General features: G+C 42.4%; 2 protein-coding genes across 2 annotated transcripts in view; both read right to left on the bottom strand.

The window, feature by feature from the left end:
* Window positions 1-21,166, bottom strand: part of AGBL1 (AGBL carboxypeptidase 1) — a 1,225,565-nt gene extending 1,204,399 nt beyond the window's left edge. Inside the window, exons 1-4 of the mRNA XM_073569145.1 lie at window positions 21,119-21,166; window positions 20,553-20,616; window positions 17,580-17,726; window positions 8,304-8,435 (exon numbers count right to left, since the gene is read on the bottom strand). Of these exons, the coding sequence (XP_073425246.1) occupies window positions 8,304-8,435; window positions 17,580-17,726; window positions 20,553-20,616; window positions 21,119-21,166 (391 nt within the window). The remainder of the gene's footprint in view (window positions 1-8,303; window positions 8,436-17,579; window positions 17,727-20,552; window positions 20,617-21,118) is intronic.
* Window positions 4,690-7,303, bottom strand: LOC141084206 (uncharacterized). Its single transcript, XM_073568733.1, has 2 exons — window positions 6,103-7,303; window positions 4,690-5,997 (listed from the first exon to the last, which is right to left on the bottom strand). Exons 1-2 carry the CDS (start codon window positions 6,231-6,233, stop codon window positions 4,692-4,694), a joined length of 1,437 nt encoding a protein of 478 aa, XP_073424834.1. The 5' UTR covers window positions 6,234-7,303; the 3' UTR covers window positions 4,690-4,691.
* Window positions 21,167-26,288: the final 5,122 nt, after the last annotated feature.

Consider the following 26,288-nt stretch of genomic DNA (forward strand, 5'->3'; position numbering starts at 1 on the left):
ACAAAAACTGGAGCATCAAAAATACGACATAAAAAAGTGTGAAAATGTATTTATGTACTAATGAAATGTATGTAAGCTTTTGACTTTGCAGTAAGTAATAAAAATGTCTTAAAAGATTGTCCCTCTCTCATTATTCTGGCATTTGGCAAATATTAATAATTCAACCAGGAAAAGTGTGCGCTTGGATAAACTCAAATATGGGTGGTATCAGAAGGGCTGTAGCTTTTTATTAGTATATCTGCAGACGCTGTAGTGTGAACTGTTAGGCCGGGGTCACACTGGGGAGGAATACGGCCGAGTGAGAGGCGCTAAAAGCACGCATTACACACGGACCAATGATTCTCTATGGGGTCCCTCGCACCAGCCGTATATTTCTCATCCGTATTCTACGCTCCGTGCCAATCGCAGCATGCTGCGATTGTCAGCGTACTACGCCCGTAGTACGCCAATGCAAGTCTATGGGTGCGCAAAAAATACGGATTACACACGGACCACACTTGTGACTTGCGAGAAATACGCACCCGGTGTCTTTTAGCAAAGCCGGCAATTCAGTGCGCTATACAGTAAACTCACACTGACAGGTTTAATAAAGAAACGAAAGAATAGATATAGACACATAGAATACATATATGTATATATATATATATATATATATATATATATACATATATGCATTCTATGTGTCTATATCTATTCTTTGGTTTCTGTTAGAAACCCTGTCATACGGCTCCATTATATGTCCATTTTGCAAGCCTGCGAGAAAATCTCGCCATACGGATGCCATACGGATTACATACGGATGCTGACATGCGCAAAATACGCGACCACACCTCGATTACGGATGACATACGGAGCACTGTTTAGGGGCCATTCATCCGTATTACGCATGTAAAATACTGACCGTATTTTGAGTTGGTTAGTGTGACCCCGGCCTTACTTTTATTTACACTGCTTTTGGCACTATTACAGTCATTCCTTATTTGCATTTGTATTGTGACTTTCATGCAGAACCCTCGAGAGGGGATTGTCTTGTACTAAATAGCTTTGAGGCACTAACAGTATAGTCTTTTAGGGACCTTTTGAGGCCCTTTAATTATTACTGTCATTATTCTAAAAGATCTCTGCTATTAGTCAGATTCACAACATCCTAATCAGTTTTATTCTTACTCTTCCCCCCCTTCTGATACCACCCATATTTGAGTTTATCCAAGCGCACACTTTTCCTGGTTGATTTACTAGCATTTTTTCTGACACTGCTGTGACGGGTGTCTTAGTGCTGCTGCTGGAACTAATCTCTCACGTAAGCGCCACTGAATCTCCATTTATAAATATTAATAATTATGGCAATCCTAATTGACCTAAATCGGGAAAGGTTTACTCTGATTTCTTGTCAAACACTGAGAAAAACATGCAGATGTGTCTTTTTATATAGCGTATGTAAACTTCTGGTTTCAACTTTGTATGTATGTATATAAATATATATATATAAATCCAACAATGTAGACCAGCTCACTCCTGTGAACCACCTGGAACCTCAGCTGACCTGGTTAACTCCGTTGTGCCCGGATCTGGATGTAGGAGTCCATCCATACAAATGTGAACAACGACAAAGCAAAGTCCAGCAATAACGTGAGCAATCCAGGATGCTGTTAAAAATTTTTTTCTTTTTATTCATAAATCCGTTAAAATGCAATGGTCCAAGTAGTTCAAAACAGCAATAACGCAGGAAAGTCCTATCTGCACGACTTTCCTGCGTTATTGCTGTTTTGAACTACTTGGACCATTGCATTTTAACGGATTTATGAATAAAAAGAAAAAAAATTTTAACAGCATCCTGGATTGCTCACGTTATTGCTGGACTTTGCTTTGTCGTTGTTCATATATATATATATATATATATATATATATATATATACACATGTTTGACTTGAATTTTTATGTTTTTGTTAGATTTTAAGAACTTTTATTTTTTTCCTTTATATGTTAGCCCCTTTAGGAGACTTAATCCTGCTATCGTTTCATCACCTAGGCTAGTTTCACATTAGCGTTTTTTTGCGCAGCGCATCGTGCGCATAAAAAACGCAAAGAAAAACGCAAAACAAATGTGCGTTTTTTTTTCTTCATGCGCACGCTGATGCGTCAAAATAACGCAGTGTTACTTGCGTTTTACATGCGTTTTTGCATGCGGTTGCGTTTTTTATGCGCATGCGTTTTTAGGTGTGACATTTCACAATAGAAAAATCCTTGACCACCAATGGGTCACCAGTGGGCGTGTGTCATTGGAATGTTTTATAGACCCTGTACTGCTGAATTCATCAGATTTTGCTGCTGTTTCCGGTGTCAAGATGGACCTGCGTCTGGATAATTTCCGCTTCAAGCTGGATCTTGACATTGCGCTGTCTCAGGCGTATGCCTTTTGTTGCCAGCAAGAAAGGGAGAGGGAGAGACAGCAGAGACGGCAGCGGCGTCGGTTTTGGAGGCATCCAATCATCGAACTCCGGGCAAGCCGTGGAGCATATCACACGCTGTACAGCGAGCTACAGGAAAACCTGGAGAAATTTGCTGACTATACACGGATGTCCCAGGAAAGCTTCCTTGACTTGCTGGGTATGGTTGAAGGAAACATCCGGAGAAGGGACACTCAGCTCCGGCGTGCCATTCCTCCCGAAGAAAGGCTCCTTGTCACCTTACGGTATGTATGTTGTTATGTTTGCATAATTTTTTTGGCTTTTTCCCTTTTTTTTTTTTTTTTTTTTTTTGGTCCAAAAAATTAGGTTTTTTTTTGGCTATTGAATTTTAACATTATTTTTGGGAAATTGCTTTTTTGCATAATGGTTTTTCTTCTGGCATGTACTAATCCCAAGCCTTTATAAAATGTTTTTTTGCTATGTTGTATTAAAAAAACATGCAAAATAGTTAGGCCATGTACTTTTTTATTTTCAGTGTTTTTATTAATACCCAAGACAGAAATATAATTATTTTTTATTTTTATGTTTGGCAGGTTCCTGGCAACTGGAGAGAGTCTTTCATCCCTGCATTTCCAGTACCGGCTGGGAATCTCTACTTTATCCGGGATTGTTGCCGACACCTGCAGGGCTCTGTGGGATGTTCTGTGTCCGGAGTTTCTGCCATTGCCCACTGCCGAAAAGTGGCTTCAAATATCGGAGAAATTCTGGGCAGTCTGCAATTTCCCGAACTGCCTAGGAGCGGTGGACTGGAAGCACATCCGCATCACAAAACCCGCAAGAAGTGGCTCCGAGTACTACAACTACAAGAAGTACTTTTCCACAGTCCTAATGGCCATTGCGGATGCAGACTGCCGGTTTGTGGCGGTGGACATGGGGCATTCGGACGGGGCAACGATTCACAGACTTTTAAGAACTCTGATATGGGCTGGAGGTTGTACGGCAACCATTTCAATTTTCCACTGGCACGGCCTCTTCCCCAAACCCAAACTCCACCACTGCCATTTGTAGTGGTTGGGGATGAGGCATTTCAGATGTGCCCAAACCTGCTGAAGCCGTACTCCAGCCGTGACTTGGACCACCGCAAGAAAATTTTCAACTACAGGCTTACGAGGGCTCGCAGGACTGTAGAGTGCGCCTTTGGCATTCTAGTGGCCAGATGGCGAATTCTCAGCACCGCCATCAATCTCAAAATGGAAACAGTGGATGAGGTGGTGAAGGCATGCGTGGTTCTGCACAATTTTGTTATGGCAAAGGAGCGGCCGAACTTTGACATGGATGAGCCTGCTGCCAACCCTTTGCCAGATTTTACTCAGCACCCTCTTCGGTCCTCAGTCGAAGTTGCCCAAATGAGGGACCAATTTGCGGACTACTTTTTATCCGATGTTGGTCGTGTAGCATGGCAGGATCAAATGGTTTAATAGTTTTGTTGTTTGTTAAAAATAAAATACATGTTTTTTTATACCTAGTGTACTGTGTCTTAATAAACTCCACTACTCACCTGCCCAGGTTAAAGTGAAGAAAGGGAAACCACCATAAAAAAAAATAAAAAAAAAATATATATATATATATATATATTTATATTTATATATATATATATATATATATATATATATATATATATATATATATATATATATTTATATATATATTTATATATATATATATATATATTTATATATATATATATATATTTATATATATATATATATATATATATTTATATATATTTATATATATATATATATATATATATATATATAATTTATTTATTTTTTTTGGTGGTTTCCCTTTCTTTACTTTATACCGGATGGTCAGCCATCCAACTCTGAAAGGGATACTATATTTCATTTTTTTTTAATTTATATATATATAAATATATATATATATATATATATATATATATAAATAAAAAAAAAATGAAATATAGTATCCCTTTCAGAGTTGGATGGCTGACCATCCGGTATAAAGTAAAGAAAGGGAAACCACCAAAAAAAATAAATAAATTATATATATATATATATATATATATATATATATTTTTATATATTTTATATTATATATAAAAAAAAAAAAAATGAAAAATAGTATCCCTTTCAGAGTTGGATGGCTGACCATCCGGTATAAAGTAAAGAAAAACAAACCATAGTGTACGGCGCAGTGTGTGCAGGCGGCGAAAGACACGATAACCAAACATTATTTTGAAATATAAATTTAACATTTATTTTACTTATTAGTTGTTGGAAACTGGGGGGTGTGGAGGGATGAGGAACGGCTTTGGGTGGAGTAAGGGGTTCTAGGGGAAGGAGGAACCAAAGAAGTGGGGGAAGGGAGCCGAGGCAAGGAAAGTTGTGAAGTGGGAGGTGAGGGAGGAGGGAGGGTAAGAGTCCTCCTCTTTGTTTTTTTATGACGGTGGCCCGTCGTCTTGCTGCTGTCCTCGCTTGAGCCTGAGGACTGGCTAGACCCCGGGGACCGCCTTGAGCCTCTGGACCGCCTTGAGCCTCTGGACCGCCTTGAGCCTCTGGAACGCCTGGAGGCTGTGGACTGGCTGGAGCTGGGGGACCGCCTGGCGCTTGTGGACCGCCTGCCAGGATCTTGTACCTGCTGTGGCATGCTGGTGGTGGTGGATGTCCTGGCAGGGGCCGTAAATATTGAATGCGGGTCCCCCAGCTGATGCTGCTCCGAGGTGGTGGTGCTGGTGGTGGTGGCGGTCCATGCAGGCGTGGTGGCTGTGGCGGTCCATACCAGGGTGGTCCTCCCGCTGGTGGTGGTGGTGGCGGCGCTACAGGCAGGGGTGGTGACGACGGGCCATCCAGTGGTGGTGGCGGCAGCAGTGGTGGGCCAGGCAGGAGCAGCGCTTGGCATGGTGTTGGCGGGTAAGTGTCCAGCTGCACTCGGACTTGGGGCGGTATATTGGTGTCCGGCGAGGCTTGGAAGTGTGGTGGCTGTGCAGTGATATGCAGCAGAAGTAGGTAATGCTGTAAAACGAGTCAGGGGTGGCACCAGTGGAAATGCCACCGCTGACTGCTGCATAATCCTACTCTGCTGCATAGCCTGCATAAAAGCATTGTTGCAGGCCTGCATGACAGTCAACTGGAGGTCAGGGGTAAGGTGTTCCGCCGTGTCCCGAGCTATTTGGGTGTAAAAATGATGCGCTGGTCTGGCGAGGTCGACTTCCAGGCGCTCAAGGCGACCCTCGATAGACTTGTACCGTTGGTCCAAAAGGAGGAAACCACTCTCAAGTCTATCGGAGAGTGCCTTGAGGCTACTCTGAAAGACCGAGCTCAATTCAACGAACTCGGGCATGAGAGGCCTGTCCAAGGTCCTCTGCCGCTGCTGGCGGGAAGTGCCCGCAAAACCAGTGGCAGAGACCTGGGACAGGGGAACACCTGAGCGACCAGCTTCCTGGTCTCCAGATGACTGTGGTGCAGACCTGCAAGGTGCTTCCTCGCTGATGGATGGCTGGGAGGGGTCCGGGGCAGCTTGATGAAGGACCGCTTCGGGCCCAGGTTGCAGGGTGCTGCTCCAGGTGCTGTGAAAAGAAAAGAAAGAAATTACTACCATAAATTAACAATCGCCAACTCCTGTGGAATAGAAAAGCACAGAATAAAACACAATACAACTAGAAAATACTTACGTTCGGGAGGCAAGGACCGGTCTTAAAAATGCCAAGGCACGATGGTATCTGTACTTCGTGCCGGTCCTTGCCGCAGCACCACTGCGAACCTTATTCTCCTGACGGATATCCCTGTTGAAGCGGTCCTTCATCGAGCGCCAACGGGTTCTGACTTTGTTCACTGTGGTGGAAAAAAAAAAAAGAAAAAAAGTAAGACTATGCACTGGAGGCTGTGATCATCCAACTGTGTGTGATGATAGAAACTCCATGGAGTTAATAGCATCACACACAGTTGGGTGATCCCGGCCAAGATCACTGCTGCATCACACTGCATTTAAATACTTACGAAAATCCTTGCGGACCCGGGGAGAGGCGTTGTCCCAGCCATCCATCAGCGATGCGGCCACCTCGTTCCAGAGCCGCCGGATCACCACGTTGTCCGAGTGCAGTTGGTGACGGGTGTCCCACAACGGGACTCGCTCCTGGACTAGACGAATGAGCTCGTCGTTGTCCAGGGCGAGGTCCTCCTCCCGCTGTGGAGCCTAGAAAAGAAAGACAAACATTAATCTTTGAAAGATTTTAAAATAAAAAATCTTGAAAACTAGCTGAAGAGCCCGGCGCTGCCCGGGCATAGTAACTAACTGTGGTTAGTTATAGAAAATTATAATTATCCTCCATCCCATAGTCCCGTGCCCATATTCCATCATACATATCCTCCATCCCATAGTCCTGTGCCCATATACCCATCATACATATTCGCCATCCCATAGTCCTGTGCCCATATACCCATCATACATATTCGCCATCCCATAGTCCTGTGCCCATATACCCGTCATACATATCCTCCATCCCATAGTCCCGTGCCCATATACCATCATACATATCCTCCATCCCATGCCCATATACCCATCATATATATCCTCCATCCCATAGTCCCGTGCCCATATACCATCATACATATCCTCCATCCCATGCCCATATACCCATCATATATATCCTCCATCCCATAGTCCCGTGACCATATACCATCATACATATCCGCCATCCCATAGTCCCGTTCCCATATACCCAAACAAACAAACATACACACACACACACACACACACACACACACACACACATACACACTTTGAGCTTTAGATATTGATAAACAAGCCATGAAAAAATTATTTGTTTTAAATGAAAATAAATGCAAAAAAAGCAACAAACATCGAAAAAAACAACCATGAAAATTTAAAAAAAAAAAAAATAAAAAATACCAAAAAAAAAAAATAAAAAAATAAACCAGACTAGAAAATAAGTAAAAAAAAAAATAACAGTCCGTCTGTACTTACATCACGTCTTCCCGCCCGCACTTGGCCTTGCTGCTCCTGCCGTTCCTCCGGTGGTGGTGGCGTGATGGAGGATGAGGTCTGAAAATTAAACCAAAAAAATTAATCACATGTGTTTATTTTTTCCAATCCATACGGAAGCATAGTACTCACTTCTTCTGCCTCTTGCCCTGTCCCGGGGACATATTCCTCACCAGATGAAGACATGCTGCAATAAAAAAAAAAAGTGACATAAGTACATAGAAATGTATTGAAATTTCAGCCAGACATTAGGTTTTTCATACTTACATTGGTGCAGCTTGTGCTGTGTGTCCACTCGTGAGCAATCCTTAAAGTATTGTGGAATCCCAGTGCCCACACCATTTTATCACCTTGGTTTAATTTTTTTTTTTACTGTCTAGACCACATTTCAGTCATGTTTATTGTAAAAACGCATGCGCATAAAAACGCAAGCGTGCGCAATACCATGCGCAAGTATTGCGCTCCCATAGGCTCCAATGTGGTGTTTTTGCGCATTCCGTGCGCATTCCGTGCGCATGCGTTGTTTTAACGAGACAGGGCGGAACCAAAAATGCAACATGTTGCGTCTGACGCGCCTGGCGCGAAAGACAAAAAAAGCATGCGCACGAAAGCGCAAGAATGCGCAAGACCATGCGCACATCATGTTAAATATAGGTGCGCAGTGCGCATGCGCACTGGTGCGCACGATGCGCTGCGCACAAAAGCGCAAATGTGAAACCAGCCTTATACTGTATGCATAGCAAAAATATATAACAAAAATTAAAGTCTCCTATGATGCCCAACCACAGGTAACAGGAGCCAATATAACATTTAATCAGCTCTATTCCATGTTTAAAGTCACACATTTAGGACTGATATAGAAATACATACCATTGGAGGCATAGATCTGAATAGCATGGATACAGAGGGTAATATTATCAGACTTTGTCAGATTTCTTCTTATTAAGCTGAGGGTAACATCAGTGGCTTCAAGTTTCTGTGCTTTTTCTCCAAAGTTTGCATCTACAATTGACAGGAAACATACATAATCTGCATTTTATCATTATATCTCTGCTATTAACCTTGGTTTGTCTCACTGCTGTCATATGCTTGTCCTTTTGCTATAAACATGGGACCAATGTTGTTGTCAAATGCAAAGGGCAACAATAACATTTCCAGAATGTCAAGATTCACTGTATTTGTATTCATAGACGCCTCCATGTAAGCAGAGAACTTGCATAATCCCTATTAACATAATGTATAGATAAGATGCATGTAAAATCTGCATTCATGGAGTGAATATTAACTCGAAACATATTTGCAAATCAGAATAGACCACCGATATTTAAATGTGGGAGATCATAGGACTGTCCCTCATGCTGAAGCTCAGGCCTAGTCAAGTGAACGCTGCCGTTTTCCTCTCTGCTCCATCCAGGCGTGTTCGTCAAGCTTGTCAATCTTAAGCACTTAAAATAAGCTATTAAAAAAATGTTCTTGATTTTGAACTCTTTTTACAAGTGCTTTGGAATTTTTGAACAATTTTTTACAAGTGCTTCCTCTAGTTTTATTGTCTGCATTATATTTCTGAAATAGAAAACATATATGGTAGACATTGGTAAGGATTTTCGGTAGGTTACTCTGAAACTTCATCACCCCATAGGTTCTACAATGGACACCTCACAGGGATAATTCATACTTACTCAGGTACTAGCCTAACCTTCCTTTCAGGTGCCCATTTGTTTAAGGTCTCCAGCTCCTTCCACAGAACACTGTAGCAGAACACCCATGTGTCCGATCTTTCCAATCTTAAAAACTTGCCTTGCAGTTAACAATATTTTTTCAAAATGACAGATGAGCCTTACACCTTCAGTGCCTTGCAAAAGTATTCAGCCCCCTGGAACTTTTCAACCTTTTTCCACATATCATGCTTCAAACATAAAGATACCAAATGTAATTTTTTGGTGAAGAATCAACAAGTGGGACACAATTGTGAAGTTGAACGAAATGTATTGGTTATTTTAAATTTTTGTTGAAATTCAAAAACTGAAAAGTGGGGCGTGCAATATTATTCGGCCCCTTTAACTTAATACTTTGTTGCGCCACCTTTTGCTGCGACTACAGCTGCAAGTCACTTGGGGTATGTCTCTATCAGTTTTGTACATTGAGAGACTGAAATTCTTGCCCATTCTTCCTTGGCAAACAGCTCAAGCTCAGTGAGGTTTGATGGAGATCATTTGTGAACAGCAGTTTTCAGCTCTTTCCACGGATTCTCGATTGGATTCAGGTCTGAACTTTGTCTTGACCAATCTGACACCTGGATACGTTTATTTGTGAACCATTCCAGTGTAGATTTTGCTTTATGTTTGGGATCATTGTCTTGTTGGAAGACAAATCTCTGTCCCAGTCTCAGGTCTTTTGCAGACTCAACAGGTTTTCTCCAAGAATGGTCCTGTATTTGGCTCCATCCATCTTCCCATCAATTTTAACCATCTTCCCTGTCCCTGCTGAAGAAAATCAGGCCCAAACCATGATGCTGCCACACCATGTTAGACAGTGGGGATGGAGTGTTCAAGATGATTAGCTGTGTTGCCTTTACGCCAAACATATCATTTGGCATTGTTGCCAAAATGTTCGATTTTAGTTTCATCTGACCAGAGCACCTTCTTCCACATTTTTGGTGTGTCTCCCAGGTGGCTTGTTGCAAACTTTAAATGACACTTTTTATGGATATCTTTAAGAAATGGCTTTCTTCTTGCCACTCTTTCATCAAGGCCAGATTTGTGCAGTGTATGACTGATTTTTGTCCTATGGACAGACTGTCCCACCTCAGCTGTAGATCTCTGCATTTCATCCAGAGTGATCATGGGCCTCTTAGCTGCATCTCTGATCAGTCTTCTCCTTGTTTGAGATGAAAGTTTAGAGGGACGGCCGGGTCTTGGTGGATTTGCAGCGGTATGATACTCCTTCCATTTCAATATGATCACTTGCACAGTGCTCCTTGGTATATTTAAAGTTTTGGAAATCTTTTTGTATCCAAATCCAGCTTTAACCTCTTAACCCCCAAGGGTGGTTTGCACGTTCATGACCGGGCCAATTTTTACAATTCTGACCACTGTCCTTTTATGAGGTAATAACTCTGAAACACTTCCATGAATCCTGGTGATTCTGACATTGTTTTCTCGTGACATATTGTACTTCATGTTAGTGGTAAAATTTCATTCAAATAACTTGCGTTTATTTGTGAAAAAAACTGAAATTTGGCGAAAATTTTGAAAATTTTGCAATTTTACAACTTTGAATTTTTATGCCCCTAAATCACAGAGATATGGCACACAAAAAACTTAATAAGTAACATTTCACATATGTTTACTTTACAAAACACAAGCCGCGGAGACACCATCACATGTTTCTCAACGCAAACAATGACTAGCCAGGTCTTTCCCCAGGAAGGAACAACAACCATGGGAAGGGCAGTCTGCAATGAAGGAAACCACTTATGCCAAAACATGGTATCCATCCACAGACAGCTGTTTCGGGGTATTGCCCTTTATCAGTGTGGAGTAGGAAACTGGCCAGAAGGAGCAATGCCTAGTAGAAGACTGTGAAAAATGAGGATGAATGAACTCATGGAGATCAATATCCAACACTGCGGAGACACCATCACATCTTTTTCAACACAGTGATTCTAGAGCAATGCCCCAATCCCTTATGGGAATTATGTTAAAACATGCAAAACACAAGCAGCGGAGACACCATCACATGTTTCTCAATTGAAGCAATGACTAGCCAGGTCTTTCCCCGGGAAGGAACAACCACGGGAAGGGCAGTCTGCAATGAAGGAAACCACTTATGCCAAAACATGGTATCCATCCACAGACAGCTGTTTTGGGGTATTGCCCCTCATCAGTGTGGAGTAGGAAACTTGCCAGTAGGAGCAATGCCTAGTAGAAGACTGTGAAAAATGAGGATGAATGAACTCATGGAGATCAACATCCAACACTGTGGAGACACCATCACATGTTTATCAAAGCAGTGATTCTAGATCAATGCCCCTGGCTAGCCATTGCTTGAGTTCATAAACATGTGATGGTGTCTCCGCGGCTTGTGTTTTGCATGTTTTTACATATTTCCCATAAGGGATGGGGGCATTGCTCTAGAATCACTGCGTTAAGAAACATGTGATGGTGTCTCCGCACTGTTGGATATTGATCTCCATGAGTTCATTCATCCTCATTTTTCACATATGTTTACTTTACATCAGCACAATTTTGGAACCAAAATTTTTTTTGTTAGGAAGTTATAAGGGTTAAAAATTTGACCAGCGATTTCTCATTTTTACACCATTTTATTTTTACGGACCACATCACATTTGAAGTCACTTTGAGGGGTCTATATGATAGAAAATACCCAAAAGTGACACCATTCTAAAAACTGCACCTCTCAAGGTGCTTAAAACCACATTCAAGAAGTTTATTATCCCTTCAGGTGCTTCACAGGAATTTTTTTAATGTTTAAAAAAAATGAACATTTAACTTTTTTTCACAAAAAAATTAGTTCAGGTCCAATTTTTTTTATTTTACCAAGGGTAACAGTAGACATTGGACTGCAAAAGCTATTGTGCAATTTCTCCTAAGTATGCTGATACCTGATATGTGGGGGGAACCACTGTTTCGGCGCATGGCAGAGCTCAAAGGGAAAGGAGCGCCGTTTGACTTTTTCAATGCAAAATTGGCTGGAATTCAGATTGGACGCCATGTCATGTTTGGAGAGCACCTGATGTGCCTAAACAGTGGAAACCCCCCACAAGTGACCCCATTTTTGAAATTAGACCCCCCAAGGAACTTATATAGATATATGGTGAGTCCTTTGAACCCACAAGGGCTTCACAGAAGTTTATAATGTACAGCCGTACAATTAAAAAATCATATTTTTTCCACAAAAATGATCTTTTCACCCCCAATTTTTATTTTCCCAAGGGTAACAGGACCCTAAAAGTTATTGTGCAATTTGTACTGAGTACGCTGATACCCCACTCATGGGTGTAAAAGACTATTTGGGCGCATGGCAAAGCTTGGAAGGGAAGCAGCGCCATTTGACTTTCATGGCTGGAATTGAGATCGGATGCCATTTCACGTTTGGAAAGCTCCTGATGTGCCAAAACAGTGGAAACCCCCCACAAATTACACCAATTTGGAAACTAGGCCCCCCCAAGGAACTTATCTAGATGTGTGGTGAAAACTTTGAACCTCCCAGGGCTTCACAGAAGTTTATAACGTACAGTCGTAAAATTAAAAAATCACATTTTTTCCACAAAAATGATCTTTTCACCCCCAATTTTTATTTTCCCAAGGGTAACAGGACCCTAAAAGTTATTGTGCAAATTGTCCTGAGTACGCTGATACCCCACATATGGGGGTAAACCACTATTTGGGCGCATGGCAGAAATCGGAAGGGAAGCAGCGCCATTTTACCTTTTTGGCTGGAATTGGGAGTGGACGCCATGCTGCGATTGAAAAGCCCCTGATGTGCCTAAACAGTGGAAACCCCCCACAAATGACACCATTTTGGAAACTAGACACCCCAAGGAACTTATCTAGATGTGTGGTGAGCATTTTGAACCCCCAAGGGCTTCACAGAAGTTTATAACGCCCGGGCATGAAAATAAAAGAATCATTTTTTCCACAAACATGATCTTTTAGTCCCCAATTTTTTATTTTCCCAAGGGTAACTGGAGAAATAGGACCTCAAAAGTTGTTGTCCAGTTTGTCCTGAGTACGCTGATACCCCATATGTGGGAGAAAACTACTGTGTGGGCACACGTCGGGGCTCTGAAGGGAAGTAGTGATGTTTTGGAATGCAGACTTTGATGGAATGGTCTGCGGGTGTCATGTTGCCGTTGTAGAGCCCCTGATGTACCTGAACAGTGGAAACCCTACACAAGTGACCCCATTTTGGAAACTAGACCCCCCAAGGAACTTATCTAGATGTGTGGTGAGCACTTTGAACCCCCAAGGGCTTCACAGAAGTTTATAACACCCGGGCGTGAAAATAAAAAAATCATATTTTTTCCACAAACATGATCTTTTAGTCCCCAATTTTTTTTATTTTCCCAAGGGTTACAGGACCCAAAAGTTGTTTTGCAATTTGTCCTGAGTAGGCTGAAACCCTACATGTGGGGGTAAACCACTGTTTGGGTGCATAGCAGAGCTTGGAAGGGAAGGAGCACCGTTTGACTTTTTTAACGCAGAATTGGCTGGAATTGATCAGATGCCATGTTGCGTTTGGAGAGCACCTGAAGTGCCCAAACAATGGAAACCCCCCAATTCTAACTCCAACCCTAACCCCAAAACAACCCTAACCCTAATCTCCGCCCTAACCCTAGCCCTAACTCTAATGGGAAAACGGAAATAAATACATTTTTTTATTTTATTATTTTTTCCTAACTAGGGGGGTGGTAAAGGGGGGTTTGATTTACTATTTATGACGGGTTTTTATGTTTGGCAGCTGTCACACGCTAAAAGACGCTTTTTATTGTAAAAATAGTTTTTGCATCACCACATATTGAGAGCTATAATTTTTCCGTATTTTGACCCACCGAGTCAAGTGAGGTCTTATTTTATGTGGGACGAGTTGACGTTTTTATTGGTACCATTTTCGAGCATGTGACATTTTTTGATCGCTTTTTCTTCCGATTTTTGGGACGCAGAATTAACAAAAACCAGCATTTCAAGAATTTCTTTTGGGGGTGCATTTACACTGTTCCGCGTGCGGTAAAATTGATAAGGCAAATTTATTCTTCGGGTCAGTACGGTTACAGTGATACATCATTTATGTCTTTTTTTATGTTTTTGCACTTTTATGCAATAAACACTATTTTATATAAAAAATAATTATTTTTGCATCGCTTTATTCTGTGAGCTATAACTTTTTTATTTTTTTACTAATGACACTGTATGGTGGCTCGTTTTTTGCAGGACAAGATGACGTTTTCAGTAGTACCATGGATATTTATATGCGTCTTTTTGATCGCGCGTTATTGCACTTTTTGTTCGGCAGTATGATAATAAAGCATTATTTTTTGCTTTGCTTTTTAGCTTTATTTTTTAAGGGGTTCGCTAAAGGGGTTAACTAATGGTATAGTTTTATAGGGCGGGTCGTTACGGATGCGGCGATGCAAAATATGTGTACTTTTATTGTTATGTTTTGTTTTTATTTCCAAAAAATGAATTTATTAGGGAATATTTTTATTTTTTAATTTATTTAGCGATTTTTTATAAATTATTTTTACACTTTTTTTTTTAATTTTATTACAATGTCCCAGGGGGGACATAACTGTCATGTGACAGATCGCTGATCTGTCACATCACAGATCGCTGTGACAGATCAGCGATCTGTCACAGGCAGTGCTGCAGGCTTCCTTATGCCTGCGCTTTGTTGGCATGAGGAAGCCACCTCCCTGCAGGCCCCAGAAGGTCCCCACCACCATTTTGGATCCGGGGACCTGCAGGGAAGGAGGCCCCCGCAGCAGCACTGCACATTGCGCTGCTGTGGGGCTCTCAGGGAAGCAGTGAGGGAGCCCCCTCCCTTCTGATGCTTCCCTAAACCCCTGGTACACTGCGATCGTGTTTTATCGCAGTGTGCCAGGGGTTAACATGTCGGGGGCGGTCTGTGTCCACCCCTGACACATAGTGTCAGGTGTCAGCTGTGATAATCAGCTATGATGTACTATCCCATCCATGGGAATAGGGGCCCGGGTCCCATGGACGGGATAGTAAGTCAGATGGCAGAAAGGGGTTAAACGTCTCCACAACAGTATCACGGACCTGCCTGTTGTGTTCCTTGGTCTTCATGATGCTCTCTGTGCGTCAAACAGAACCCTGAGACTATCACAGAGCAGGTGAATTTATATGGAGACTTGATTACACACAGGTGGATTATATTTATTATCATTAGTCATTTAGGACAACATTGGATCAGAGATCCACAATGAACTTCTGGAGTGAGTTTGCTGCACTGTAAGTAAAGGGGCCGAATAATATTGCACGCCCCACTTTTCAGTTTTTAACTTTCCACAAAAATTTAAAATAACCAATAAATTTCGTTCAACTTCAAAATTGTGCTCTACTTGTTGTTGATTCTTCACCAAAAATTTACATTTGGTATCTTTATGTTTGAAGCATGATATCTAGGAAAAGGTTGAAAAGTTCCAGGGAGCCGAATACTTTCGCAAGGCACTGTACATTTATTCCAGCACCTATGACAACACCCTGCCTGATTTAGTTGCCTAGCTTAATGCTTAAGGCTGTATTCACACACAGCGTTTTTTTAGCGGTTTTTACGGCGGTTTTCACTATAAAACCGCTAAAAATAAGCTTCCCAGTCATTTCTATGCATTTTGCACTTGTTGTGCACATTGATGCGTTTTTAACCGCAAAAAAAACGCATCGCGGTAAAAAACGCAGCATGCTCATTAATTTTGTGGATTTTTCAGTGGTTTTGGCTTCTTCTATGCGGTTTGAAACCGCTGCGGAAAAAAATGCATCAAAACAGAGCAAAAAACGCGCAAAAACCGCCGCGGAAAAATAGGTGCGGTTTCTGGGAAGGGATTCAGGTTTTTGGGCAGAAATTTTCTGCAACGTCTGCACTTAGCCTAAAGGGTAATTGTCACTTTAATAAAATCAATAGTATATATGAAAAAAAGCAACTTTGTAATATATCTTTATTTGAAAAATCTGTTTCTGTCCTCCTAGATTGATCTTTCACTCTCAATTCATGGGTAAAATTCAGTGAAGACAGATTTTCCCAATACTGATATAGAAGATGATAGTTGGTGCTTATAAAGTTCTATGGAAAAGTGATGGTGGGGAGTATGGTGGGGAGAAGTGGGCAGCAACTAACAGAATGGTTTTTAACAGGGAGAAATGCAAAGTACTACATCTGGGCAATAAAAATGAAAAAAGCACATATAGAATGGGAAGAATAGGGCTAAGTGACAGCACATGTGAAAAAGACTTGGGTATACTAATAGATCACAGACTGAATATGAGTCAACAGTGTGATGCAGCAGCAAAAAAGGCAAATGCAATTCTAGGATGTATTAACAGAAGCATACAGTCTAGATCACGTGAAGTCATTATTTCCCTCTACTCCTCTTTGGTCAGACCTCATCTGGAATATTGTGTCCAGTTTTGGGCACCACATTTTAAAAAAGACATCAACAAACTGGAGCAAGTTCAGAAAAGAGCGACCAGAATGGTGACCGGTCTGCAAACCCTGTCTTATGAGGAAAGGTTGCAGGATTTGGGAATGTTTAGTTTGCAAAAGAGAAGACTGAGAGGAGACTTAATAGCTGTCTACAAATATCTCAAGGGCTGTCACATTGTAGAAGGATCAACTTTATTCTCATTTGCACAAGGAAAGACTAGAAGCAATGGGATGAAACTGAATGGGAGGAGACACAGATTAGATATTAGAAAAAACTTTTTGACAGTTAGAGTGATCAATGAGTGGAACAGGCTGCCACGAGAAGTGGTGAGTTCTCCTTCAATGGAAGTCTTCAAACAGAGGCTGGACAGACATCTGACTGGGATGATTTAGCGAATCCTGCTTTGAGCAGGGGGTTGGACCAGATGGCCCAGGAGGTCCCTTCCAACTCTACGATTCTATGATTCTATGGAGAATCTAGAAGCAGACAGACATTCTGTTGCATGCGATCAAGAAACAAGCGTTACACTTTAATAAATAGTCATCACCTCTGTCCAGGAAAATATGAATATAATACAGTAAACATACCGCATCTGTAACATTTCTGTCATTTCATATATAAACGTATATTACCCCACACACTCCCACACTGTGACATGGGTAATCTGTCCACTGAAAACAAACTTAAAATGGTATTATTCTGATTGTTACTGTGCAGTGGGAGATCTAAGATAAACTGTTCTAATGCAAATTATTGGGAAAGGGATCACTTTACTATTTGCAGATCTTTCCTGCTTCCAAGAATTGATCATTTCAACTAATGAGATTATATCTATCCATGAAAAAAATGCATTTTTATATCTGAAAGTTCAAAGTACTGTAAAGTTGATTTGAGTCAATATAATAGGAAAATACTTGAAAGGGAATAAAATATGAATGTAAGGAATCCGACAGATACAGTACCTCTCTGGCCTACCTTGACCATCAGGCGAAGAAGGGGTAATAATATACTATAGTCAAGGGAATCTGATCTTGCAAAATTTACCAGGGTTTGAAGAAGGGCTTCACTACCACCCTTTGATATCATGTAGTGAATCCTGCGTTGAGTTCCTGTAAGAATAAAACATATACAAAAAAATGTATATTTAAGGTCCTGTTCAGATGAGAGCTAAACATATCCGTGTAGTGATAGTAGTGTTGGCAGAGAGCTCCTGCGCCCTCAACACTTTTTACCTTACATCTCATGGCAGCCAGTGTGTGGGGAGGATTTATACAGCAGAGCTGAGGTTTATCTCATTACAAACAACTCTGCAGCTACCACTCTTATGTATCTTCCTCCCATATCACTGACTGCCATGAGATAAAAGCTGAAAGGTGTTTGTAATCACACTCATCTCTGCTCTGCTCCCACCACTTTGCATTCACATACAGATCTGCAGTGAGATCAATGCAGATGACATCAATCATTACATGTCCCATACTGAGAAATCCTCTCTAAGCTTATGTGGGGGTGGGTGTTTTTTTCCCCTTATAGCTTGCTGCCTTATGATTTGTCAACTTCATGCATGTGAAGAAGTACACGCCCCCAGTGGGAACTCCTTGTTGAACTATAAAATATGGTAAATTATACCCTAAATTTTACAAACTAATATCGCCACAATGGACAGGAGAAATTAAAAAATAAAAACTATTGAATGCAGCTTTGAAGCTGTTATTCCATGATGTGTGCAGTTTAACATACTCAAACTGATTAAATATACTCTTTAAAGAGGCCTCAAAGACAATGCCAATGACATTACCCAATCTGACATCATTGCTGTTAACATTACAGAGGATGTAACATCATTATCATACATACGATAACATAACACCAGTTTTACAATATCATTCATCCTTAGGGGAACACAAACAATGTAAATGAAGTGGCCCAAAGATGTCATCACCTGTGATGTCATAACACCAACATTGTTTGTTATGTATATGTAGAAAAACAGGAATCTGTCACTGCTCTCATTCATGTCCTGTACGTTTCAGCAGCAATGGTTATAGTATCAATATTTATCAGCAAACAAGCCACCTTGATGGTGCTCACCAAGAAAAAGTCCAAGTTGTACCATTGTAGAAGGAAAATGGGGCACTCATGATTCAAATGTATCTTTATTATTGTTCCATACAGAGATTGGGAAACAAAAGTGACAGCTGTTTCGTGAGAAAGTCGCACTTCCTCTGAGCCTATAAGTCACTTTGCATAGGAATCAGGCTTCCTCTGAAACCTCAGAGGAAGCATGACTTTCATGCGAAACAGCTGTAAGCCACTTTTGTCTCTGCAGTCTCTGTATAGAACTGCAAAAAAGCTACATTTTAAACATGCAATGCCTTATCTTCCTTCTACAGTGCCAGCATTGTTATTTCATTTAATGAATATAAACTATTTCTAAAATCAAAATTATTTTCTACAATTAGAGCAATTTTCTACTTGATAAAATAATTGCAATTGTTACAAGTATCTTGCAGTGTATACCTTCTGATCTCCTGATGTCTATTAAATTGAGCCAAGTTGCCATACAGTATCTGTGGAAAGATTTTCTAATGTATGGGCAACTATTTCCTACATTAATACTTCTGAGAAGTTGGGCAAAAAATCTAAATATTATATAAAAATATATTCATAAACAAACTAATTAATAAAGTAATGGGGATAACTAGGGATAACTCAGTTATATGCCCTTTAAAGTTTTGCATAGCAATGTTCTTAGTTACCATATTTTTCAGACTGTAAGACACAAATTTTACCCCCAAAATTTGTGGGGGAATGGAGGTGTGTCTTATAATAGGAGTACCTACAGTTAGCGTGGTGGCAGCAGGAGTTGGGCGATTCTTCCGGTGGGCCAACTCTGCAGGGCAAAGATCTTGCTCCCATCCCAGCCTGGCGCGGCTGGTGCGGCAGTTTCAGCAGTACTCGGTGCTGCAGGGGGCTCCGGTGACATTATGTGAAGGCTCGAAGCCCCCGCAGTTCTATTGCCTCAATGCTGTGGCCTCCTTGAAAATGGCCGCCTGAGGCAGCGCGTGTGCATATTGAGATCTTGGCTCTGAGATCTTGTCTCCCGAGATCTCGGGACGAGATCTCATTGCCGAAATCTCAATCTGCGCCTGGGGAACAAATCTGGCCTCTGGGAAAATGGCCACTGAAGGCGGCGCATGCGCATATTGAGATCTCGGCTCCGAGATCTCGTCTCCCAAGATCTTGGGACAAGATCTCGTTGTTGAGATCTCAATCTGCACATGCGCCACCTCTGGCGGCCATTCTACCGGAGGCCACAGCATCAAGGCAAAAGAAGTGCAGAGGCTCTAGGCTTTCACAAAATGGCATCAGAGCCCCTCGCACCACCAAGCTCTGCCGAACCTGCCGCACCAGACACACCAGGCTGGGATGGGAAAGATATCATCTCCCTGCAGTGTCAGACCACTGGAAGAATCGCACGAATCCTACTGCCACCAGCGTAGCTGATTCCTCCCCGGGTAAGATGAATTCAGGACTGTAAGATGGACCCCCATTTGACTCATTAAGTTTTTCCCCCATTTTCCTTCTTAAAATTTGGGGTGCGCCTTATGGTCCAGTGAGTCTTATAGTCCAAAAAGTACGGTATATCCAGTGAAAAAATTCAATACTTTCAGTGCTGGAAACATAGTCCACACTTGGAAATGATGAAGTCATTAAGAGGTTAATAACCCTTTGCAAAACAACTCTATGAGCTTAGCTCGAACTTTATGGGAACCTATTTTTGGTTAGGTTAAAGGAAAGCACAGTCTATTGGAATCATTTTCTTTAGTATAGGGAGTGCAGTTGGTTCATTTTGCAAGTAATGTATTTTTACAGCCCTATCATTTCTAAGAACATCAGCTGCAATAAAATACTAATGCGGTGCCATCACTTACCAGCAGACAGCAATTCACTTAATACACTCAGGATATTCAGGGTTACATCTTTTTCGCAAGAGTTCTGTTATAAGAAGAAAATAGACATAACATTTACCTTCTGGGACCTAGGAAATGCCAAGCAAGAAAAGCCACAGGAAAGAAATGGCTTATGCTTTTTTCAATAACTTCTAGTAATCAATTTCTTATTCAATATTCTCCTTGCTTTATGTTTATTCAGGTTTTACTATTGTATGCTGCTAGTTTAACCCTTTAGGCTTTCGGTAATTTCAGCCCATTCCTTCAAGAAAAGAAGCAGGGACATAAAACCAGAAAGTATTTCAAAGTATCTCAAAGAAATGTGGTTTTATTCACCAAAACATGTCAATAAATCATATTTTTTTTAAGATTCAACAAAGATTTGCAGCAACTAAGTGTTTGATAGCATTAACGTTGACTGCTAGGATCCTCTCTGTAGAGAGGTAGAGATCTTTAAATTTAGTGCCACCAACTGGAAGAATCAGTCCTTAAAGTCAATAGTAACCCTTTACTAAGCCTTGCCATATGACTTAGGATTAAAGCCAAACCAGAATCTCAGTTTTCAGACTTGGTGTTTTGGGATATAGCCCCCTCATAGGTGCAAAGCAAGGGATCTAATTTTGCAGCATTAGAGGCTTCTGACGGGTATCTTAGGCCTCTTTCACACTTCAGTTTTTTGCATCAGTTCAAATCCGCCAAAAAGTCAGAGAAGCGGATCCGTTCTCAACTGATGGGAACGGATGGCACAGGATCCGTTTTCAGACGGATCCTGAAAATGAGGAAATAAAAGGAACTGCTGGCCGGGAAGGAGAGAGAGAGAGAGAGAGAGAGATCCTCAAAATACTTTTGGCGGATCCTCAAAAAAAACGGATGCAACGGACAGCAATCCGTCACAATCCGCCATTAATGCAAGTCAATGGGGGAAAAAAACGGATCCTCAAAAGAAAATTGAGGATCCGTTTTTTTCACAACCTGGCGGATTGTGACTGATTGTAAAAAACTGAAGTGTGAAAGAGGCCTAAGTGGTAATGTTTATCCTTGTGAAGAGTTACATGCTTGGCATACCAATGTAAGAAGGCTTATAAGCCATGCAATGTTCATCTTGGAAATTATATATGCACCTTCGGGTCTATAGAACATTGTGCTTTGGTCACGTTATACCGATTACATTTTCATCAGATTGAGGGATGGCATCTCGAAATTGTCCACTTTTGTGCAAAATCTGAATGAAAAGAACGTAGGTCTACATTTCACATTTGAGACCCACAAGGATTGACTTCCATTTCTAGGTGTCCTAATTGAGAAAGCTTCGGGGGCAGCACTGGTGACCCAAACATACAGGAAACCCACATCTATTATTTTGTTTTCAATTCCTAAGGATTGTCTGAAACTGCACTGTTTGACACCACTTTCGGAAGACAAGCTGGAAATCCTAAATCTTGTTTCCTGGAGAAAGGGTATCCAAAAAAGAATCCTCAATGAGGAATGTAATGATTTTAAAATATCAAATGGACACATACTTACTCTTTAGCAACCCTGTGAATTTAGACACATTTTATCACTATTTTCAATAATGGGTCCAATGAAGTAAAATCAATCCTAGGTAAATAATGACCTATTCTCATGATCGATAATGAAACAAAAGTCTCTTGCCTTTCAACTCCAGATCACTTTTAGAAGGGTATCTCATTAAAACAGAGACTCATGTATAGTCACTACACTCCTTCTCCAAGGTGATCTACATGACTACCTACAGTTATTACTGGGTGTTTTAGGTGTAGTGAATGTGTAGCCTGCCCCTTCCTAGAAGTAAGCAAAACATTTGTTAGTTCATTCAGTAACAAAACTTTTAATATCAGATCATTCATCAATTGCTGCACAAGATGAGTAATTTATAGGGCTATATGTCCATGTAGTTTGGAGATTGTAGGCAAAACTAGCTGTGAACTCTGGAATAGAGTCTCTGAACAAATAAGAGACATTATTAACAAATGGGATACACCTTTAGCTAAACACATTAACTCCTCACTAGTGTTGAGCGATACCGTTCGATACCCAAAAATATCGTATCGGATGGTATCGCCCGATACGAAAAAAATATCGGGTATCGCCGATTCTGATACCGGAAGTCCCATTCAAGTCAATGGGACTTCCGGTATCGGAATTTAAAAAAGCCCTTTATTTCCTTGTTGGCTAATTCTACATAATTGAAAACAAGTAAGAGTCATGTAGAATGTATTGTAGGAGGTGGAGGAGACATTAAAGGCATAGTGGTTTATTCAAATCACATGGCATAGCATTAATTCCATTTTTTTTTTCAAGACATTTGGAGTTAAAAAGATATTGACTATGTTAACCTTTTTATATTTAGTCAGATACTGTATGTATGTTTCACAACTTCCATGCTCTTCACCTTCTTTTGTACTTCTCCCACACTTTCTCCTTCATGATCCGCAGCAGTAGCATTTTTTTCATCAACTTTTTCTTCACCTTATTCATCTTCTTCTTCTTCATCTTCTTCCCATTAATTTTTTTTCTTCCATTCTTCATATTCTTCTTATTCAGCTATTATTAATTTTCATAAAAAAATAAAGATTATTATTATTATATGCTATTTCTTCATCTTCTTCCTATTCTTCTTTTTCTTCATTTTCTTATGGTGACAGGCATTCCTGTAGTACTTATCTATAAAAGTTAGAAGATTACACCTTACGTTCTGCCTGTCACTAAAGATTTACAACAGGATTTGTCCGCGTTCAGTTTGGCCTGCAGCAGCAGGCATTTTCCAGGGACACCACGAGGAGGAACGGACTCACCCCCATTTACGGCTTAGTCTTCTTCTGCTTATAATTTTGATTTCTTCTATGCTGATTTTTAGTCTTATGCTTAATGTTCTTCTGCTTTTTGTTCTTCTGCTTTTGCTTCTTCTGCTTCTTGTTCTTCTGTCTTTTCTTGTGTATCTTGGTGGTTGTCTTCATGTTCTTTGTCCTCTTAGTCATATTATTTAGGGTCATATTTCTGGTCTTCTTTGGTGTGGTCTTCAGGGTCGTCGTCATCAGGGTCGTCGTCATGGAGATCAATACGGATTACCAAAGACAATTTCAAAAAGCTTGATCTTGGAAATGTAGCAGAAGGTACAAGAAGGCTGAGAAACTGGCGAGAACCAGCTGACAGTACTGGAACCCGTAGTGGCAGCAGAAGGAACAAGAGCCAATGGCACTACTGAGGAACAGCTGACGGTGCTGGAACCCAGATGGGTAGCAAAAGCTACAAGAGCCAATGGCACTACCAAGGACCAACTGACGGTGCTGGACCACGGTTACTAAGCAGAAGGTACCTGTGCTAAAAAGCACTACCAAGGACCAGCTGACGGTGCTGGACCTCAGATACCGAGATGGAGGCACCTAGGCCAAAGGCTCTGGCGAGAACCAGCAGACAGTGCTGGAACCCGGATGGGTAGCAGAAGGAACAAGAGCCAATGGCACTACCGCGGAACAGCTGACGGTGCTGGACCATGGTTACTAAGCAGAAGGTACCTGTGCTAAAAAGCACTATCAAGGACCAGCTGACGGTGCTGGAACCCAGATGGGTAGCAAAAGCTACAAGAGCCAATGGCACTACCGAGGACCAACTGACGGTGCTGGACCACGGTTACTAAGCAGAAGGTACCTGTGCTAAAAAGCACTACCAAGGACCAGCTGACGTTGCTGGACCTCGGATACCGAGATGGAGGCACCTAGGCCAAAGGCTCTGGCGAGAACCAGCAGACTGTGCTGGAACCCGGATGGGTAGCAGAAGGAACAAGAGCCAATGGCACTACCGAGGAACAGCTGATGGTGCTGGACCACGGTTACTAAGCAGAAGGTACCTGTGCTAAAAAGCACTACCAAGGACCAGCTGACGGTGCTGGACTTCGGATACCGAGATGGAGGCACCTAGGCCAAAGGCTCTGGCGAGAACCAGCTGACAGTGCCGGAACCCGGGTGGGTAGCAGGAGGTATCCATCCAAAGCAAAGTAGCCAGGCCGCAAGCCGGCCGCAGTTACCGAAAACCACAGTCCTACAGGGGGTCCATGTCCCATTGGCACTACGGATCCAGCCTTCAGTGCCAGTTCCCGCAGCCCACATAGGAGTCACCTAAACTGCAGGCACCCTAGAGTCGGCTAACCCGGCCGCAAGATGACAGGACAACGGATTGGTGGCATAGTGACCTTGACACTACCCGGAAACAGCAGGCGTGCTGAAAACAGGCTGGGCAACAGGGAGTACCCGTGCCAAAGACACTGCCGAGAACCAGCTGACGGTACTGGAGCCCAGATGGGTAGCAAAAGCTACAAGAGCCAATGGCACTACCGAGGAACAGCTGACGGTGCTGGACCACGGTTACTAAGCAGAAGGTACCTGTGCTAAAAAGCACTACCAAGGACCAGCTGACGGTGCTGGACTTCGGATACCGAGATGGAGGCACCTAGGCCAAAGGCTCTGGCGAGAACCAGCTGACAGTGCCGGAACCCGGGTGGGTAGCAGAAGGTACCCATCCAAAGCAAAGTAGCCAGGTCGCAAGCCGGCCGCAGTTACCGAAAATCACAGTCCTACAGGGGGTCCATGTCCCATTGGCACTACGGATCCAGCCTTCAGTGCCAGTTCCCGCAGCCCACATAGGAGTCACCTAAACTGCAGGCACCCTAGAGTCGGCTAACCCGGCCGCAAGACGACAGGACAACGGATTGGTGGCATAGTGACCTTGACACTACCCGGAAACAGCAGGCGTGCTGAAAACAGGCTGGGCAACAGGGAGTACCCATGCCAAAGACACTGCCGTGAACCAGCTGACGGTGCTGGAACCCAGATGGGTAGCAAAAGCTACAAGAGCCAATGGCACTACCGAGGAACAGCTGATGGTGCTGGACCACGGTTACTAAGCAGAAGGTACCTGTGCTAAAAAGCACTACCAAGGACCAGCTGACGGTGCTGGACTTCGGATACCGAGATGGAGGCACCTAGGCCAAAGGCTCTGGCGAGAACCAGCTGACAGTGCCGGAACCCGGGTGGGTAGCAGAAGGTACCCATCCAAAGCAAAGTAGCCAGGCCGCAAGCCGGCCGCAGTTACCGAAAACCACAGTCTTACAGGGGGTCCATGTCCCATTGGCACTACGGATCCAGCCTTCAGTGCCAGTTCCCGCAGCCCACATAGGAGTCACCTAAACTGCAGGCACCCTAGAGTCGGCTAACCCGGCTGCAAGACGACAGGACAACGGATTGGTGGCATAGTGACCTTGACACTACCCGGAAACAGCTGGCGTGCTGAAAACAGGCTGGGCAACAGGGAGTACCCGTGCCAAAGACACTGTCGAGAACCAGCTGACGGTGCTGGAACTCAGATGGGTAGCAAAAGCTACAAGAGCCAATGGCACTACCGAGGAACAGCTGACGGTGCTGGACCACGGTTACTAAGCAGAAGGTACCTGTGCTAAAAAGCACTACCAAGGACCAGCTGACGGTGCTGGACTTCGGATACCGAGATGGAGGCACCTAGCCCAAAGGCTCTGGCGAGAACCAGCTGACAGTGCCGGAACCCAGGTGGGTAGCAGAAGGTACCCGTGCCAAAGACACTGCCGAACACCAACTGGCGTTGTTGGAGCCCAGGGACAATCATGGTGCAGGCCGAGGCCTACTTGGTGGCAGTTTTAGATTGTTTGTAGGCTACAACAGACTGTCA

The sequence above is a fragment of the Dendrobates tinctorius genome, unplaced genomic scaffold, assembly GCF_039654945.1.
Source record: "Dendrobates tinctorius isolate UK_male_01 unplaced genomic scaffold, ASM3965494v1 ptg000022l, whole genome shotgun sequence".
Lineage (NCBI taxonomy): Eukaryota > Metazoa > Chordata > Amphibia > Anura > Dendrobatidae > Dendrobates > Dendrobates tinctorius.

Coding starts and splice junctions, on each gene's coding strand:
- LOC141084206 (XM_073568733.1), bottom strand. CDS start 6,233: ATGAAGGACCGCTTCAACAGGGATATCCGTCAGGAGAATAAGGTTCGC. Junction 5,998..6,102: donor CCGGTCCTTGCCTCCCGAAC/GTAAGTATTTTC, acceptor TTCTTTTCACAG/CACCTGGAGCAGCACCCTGC.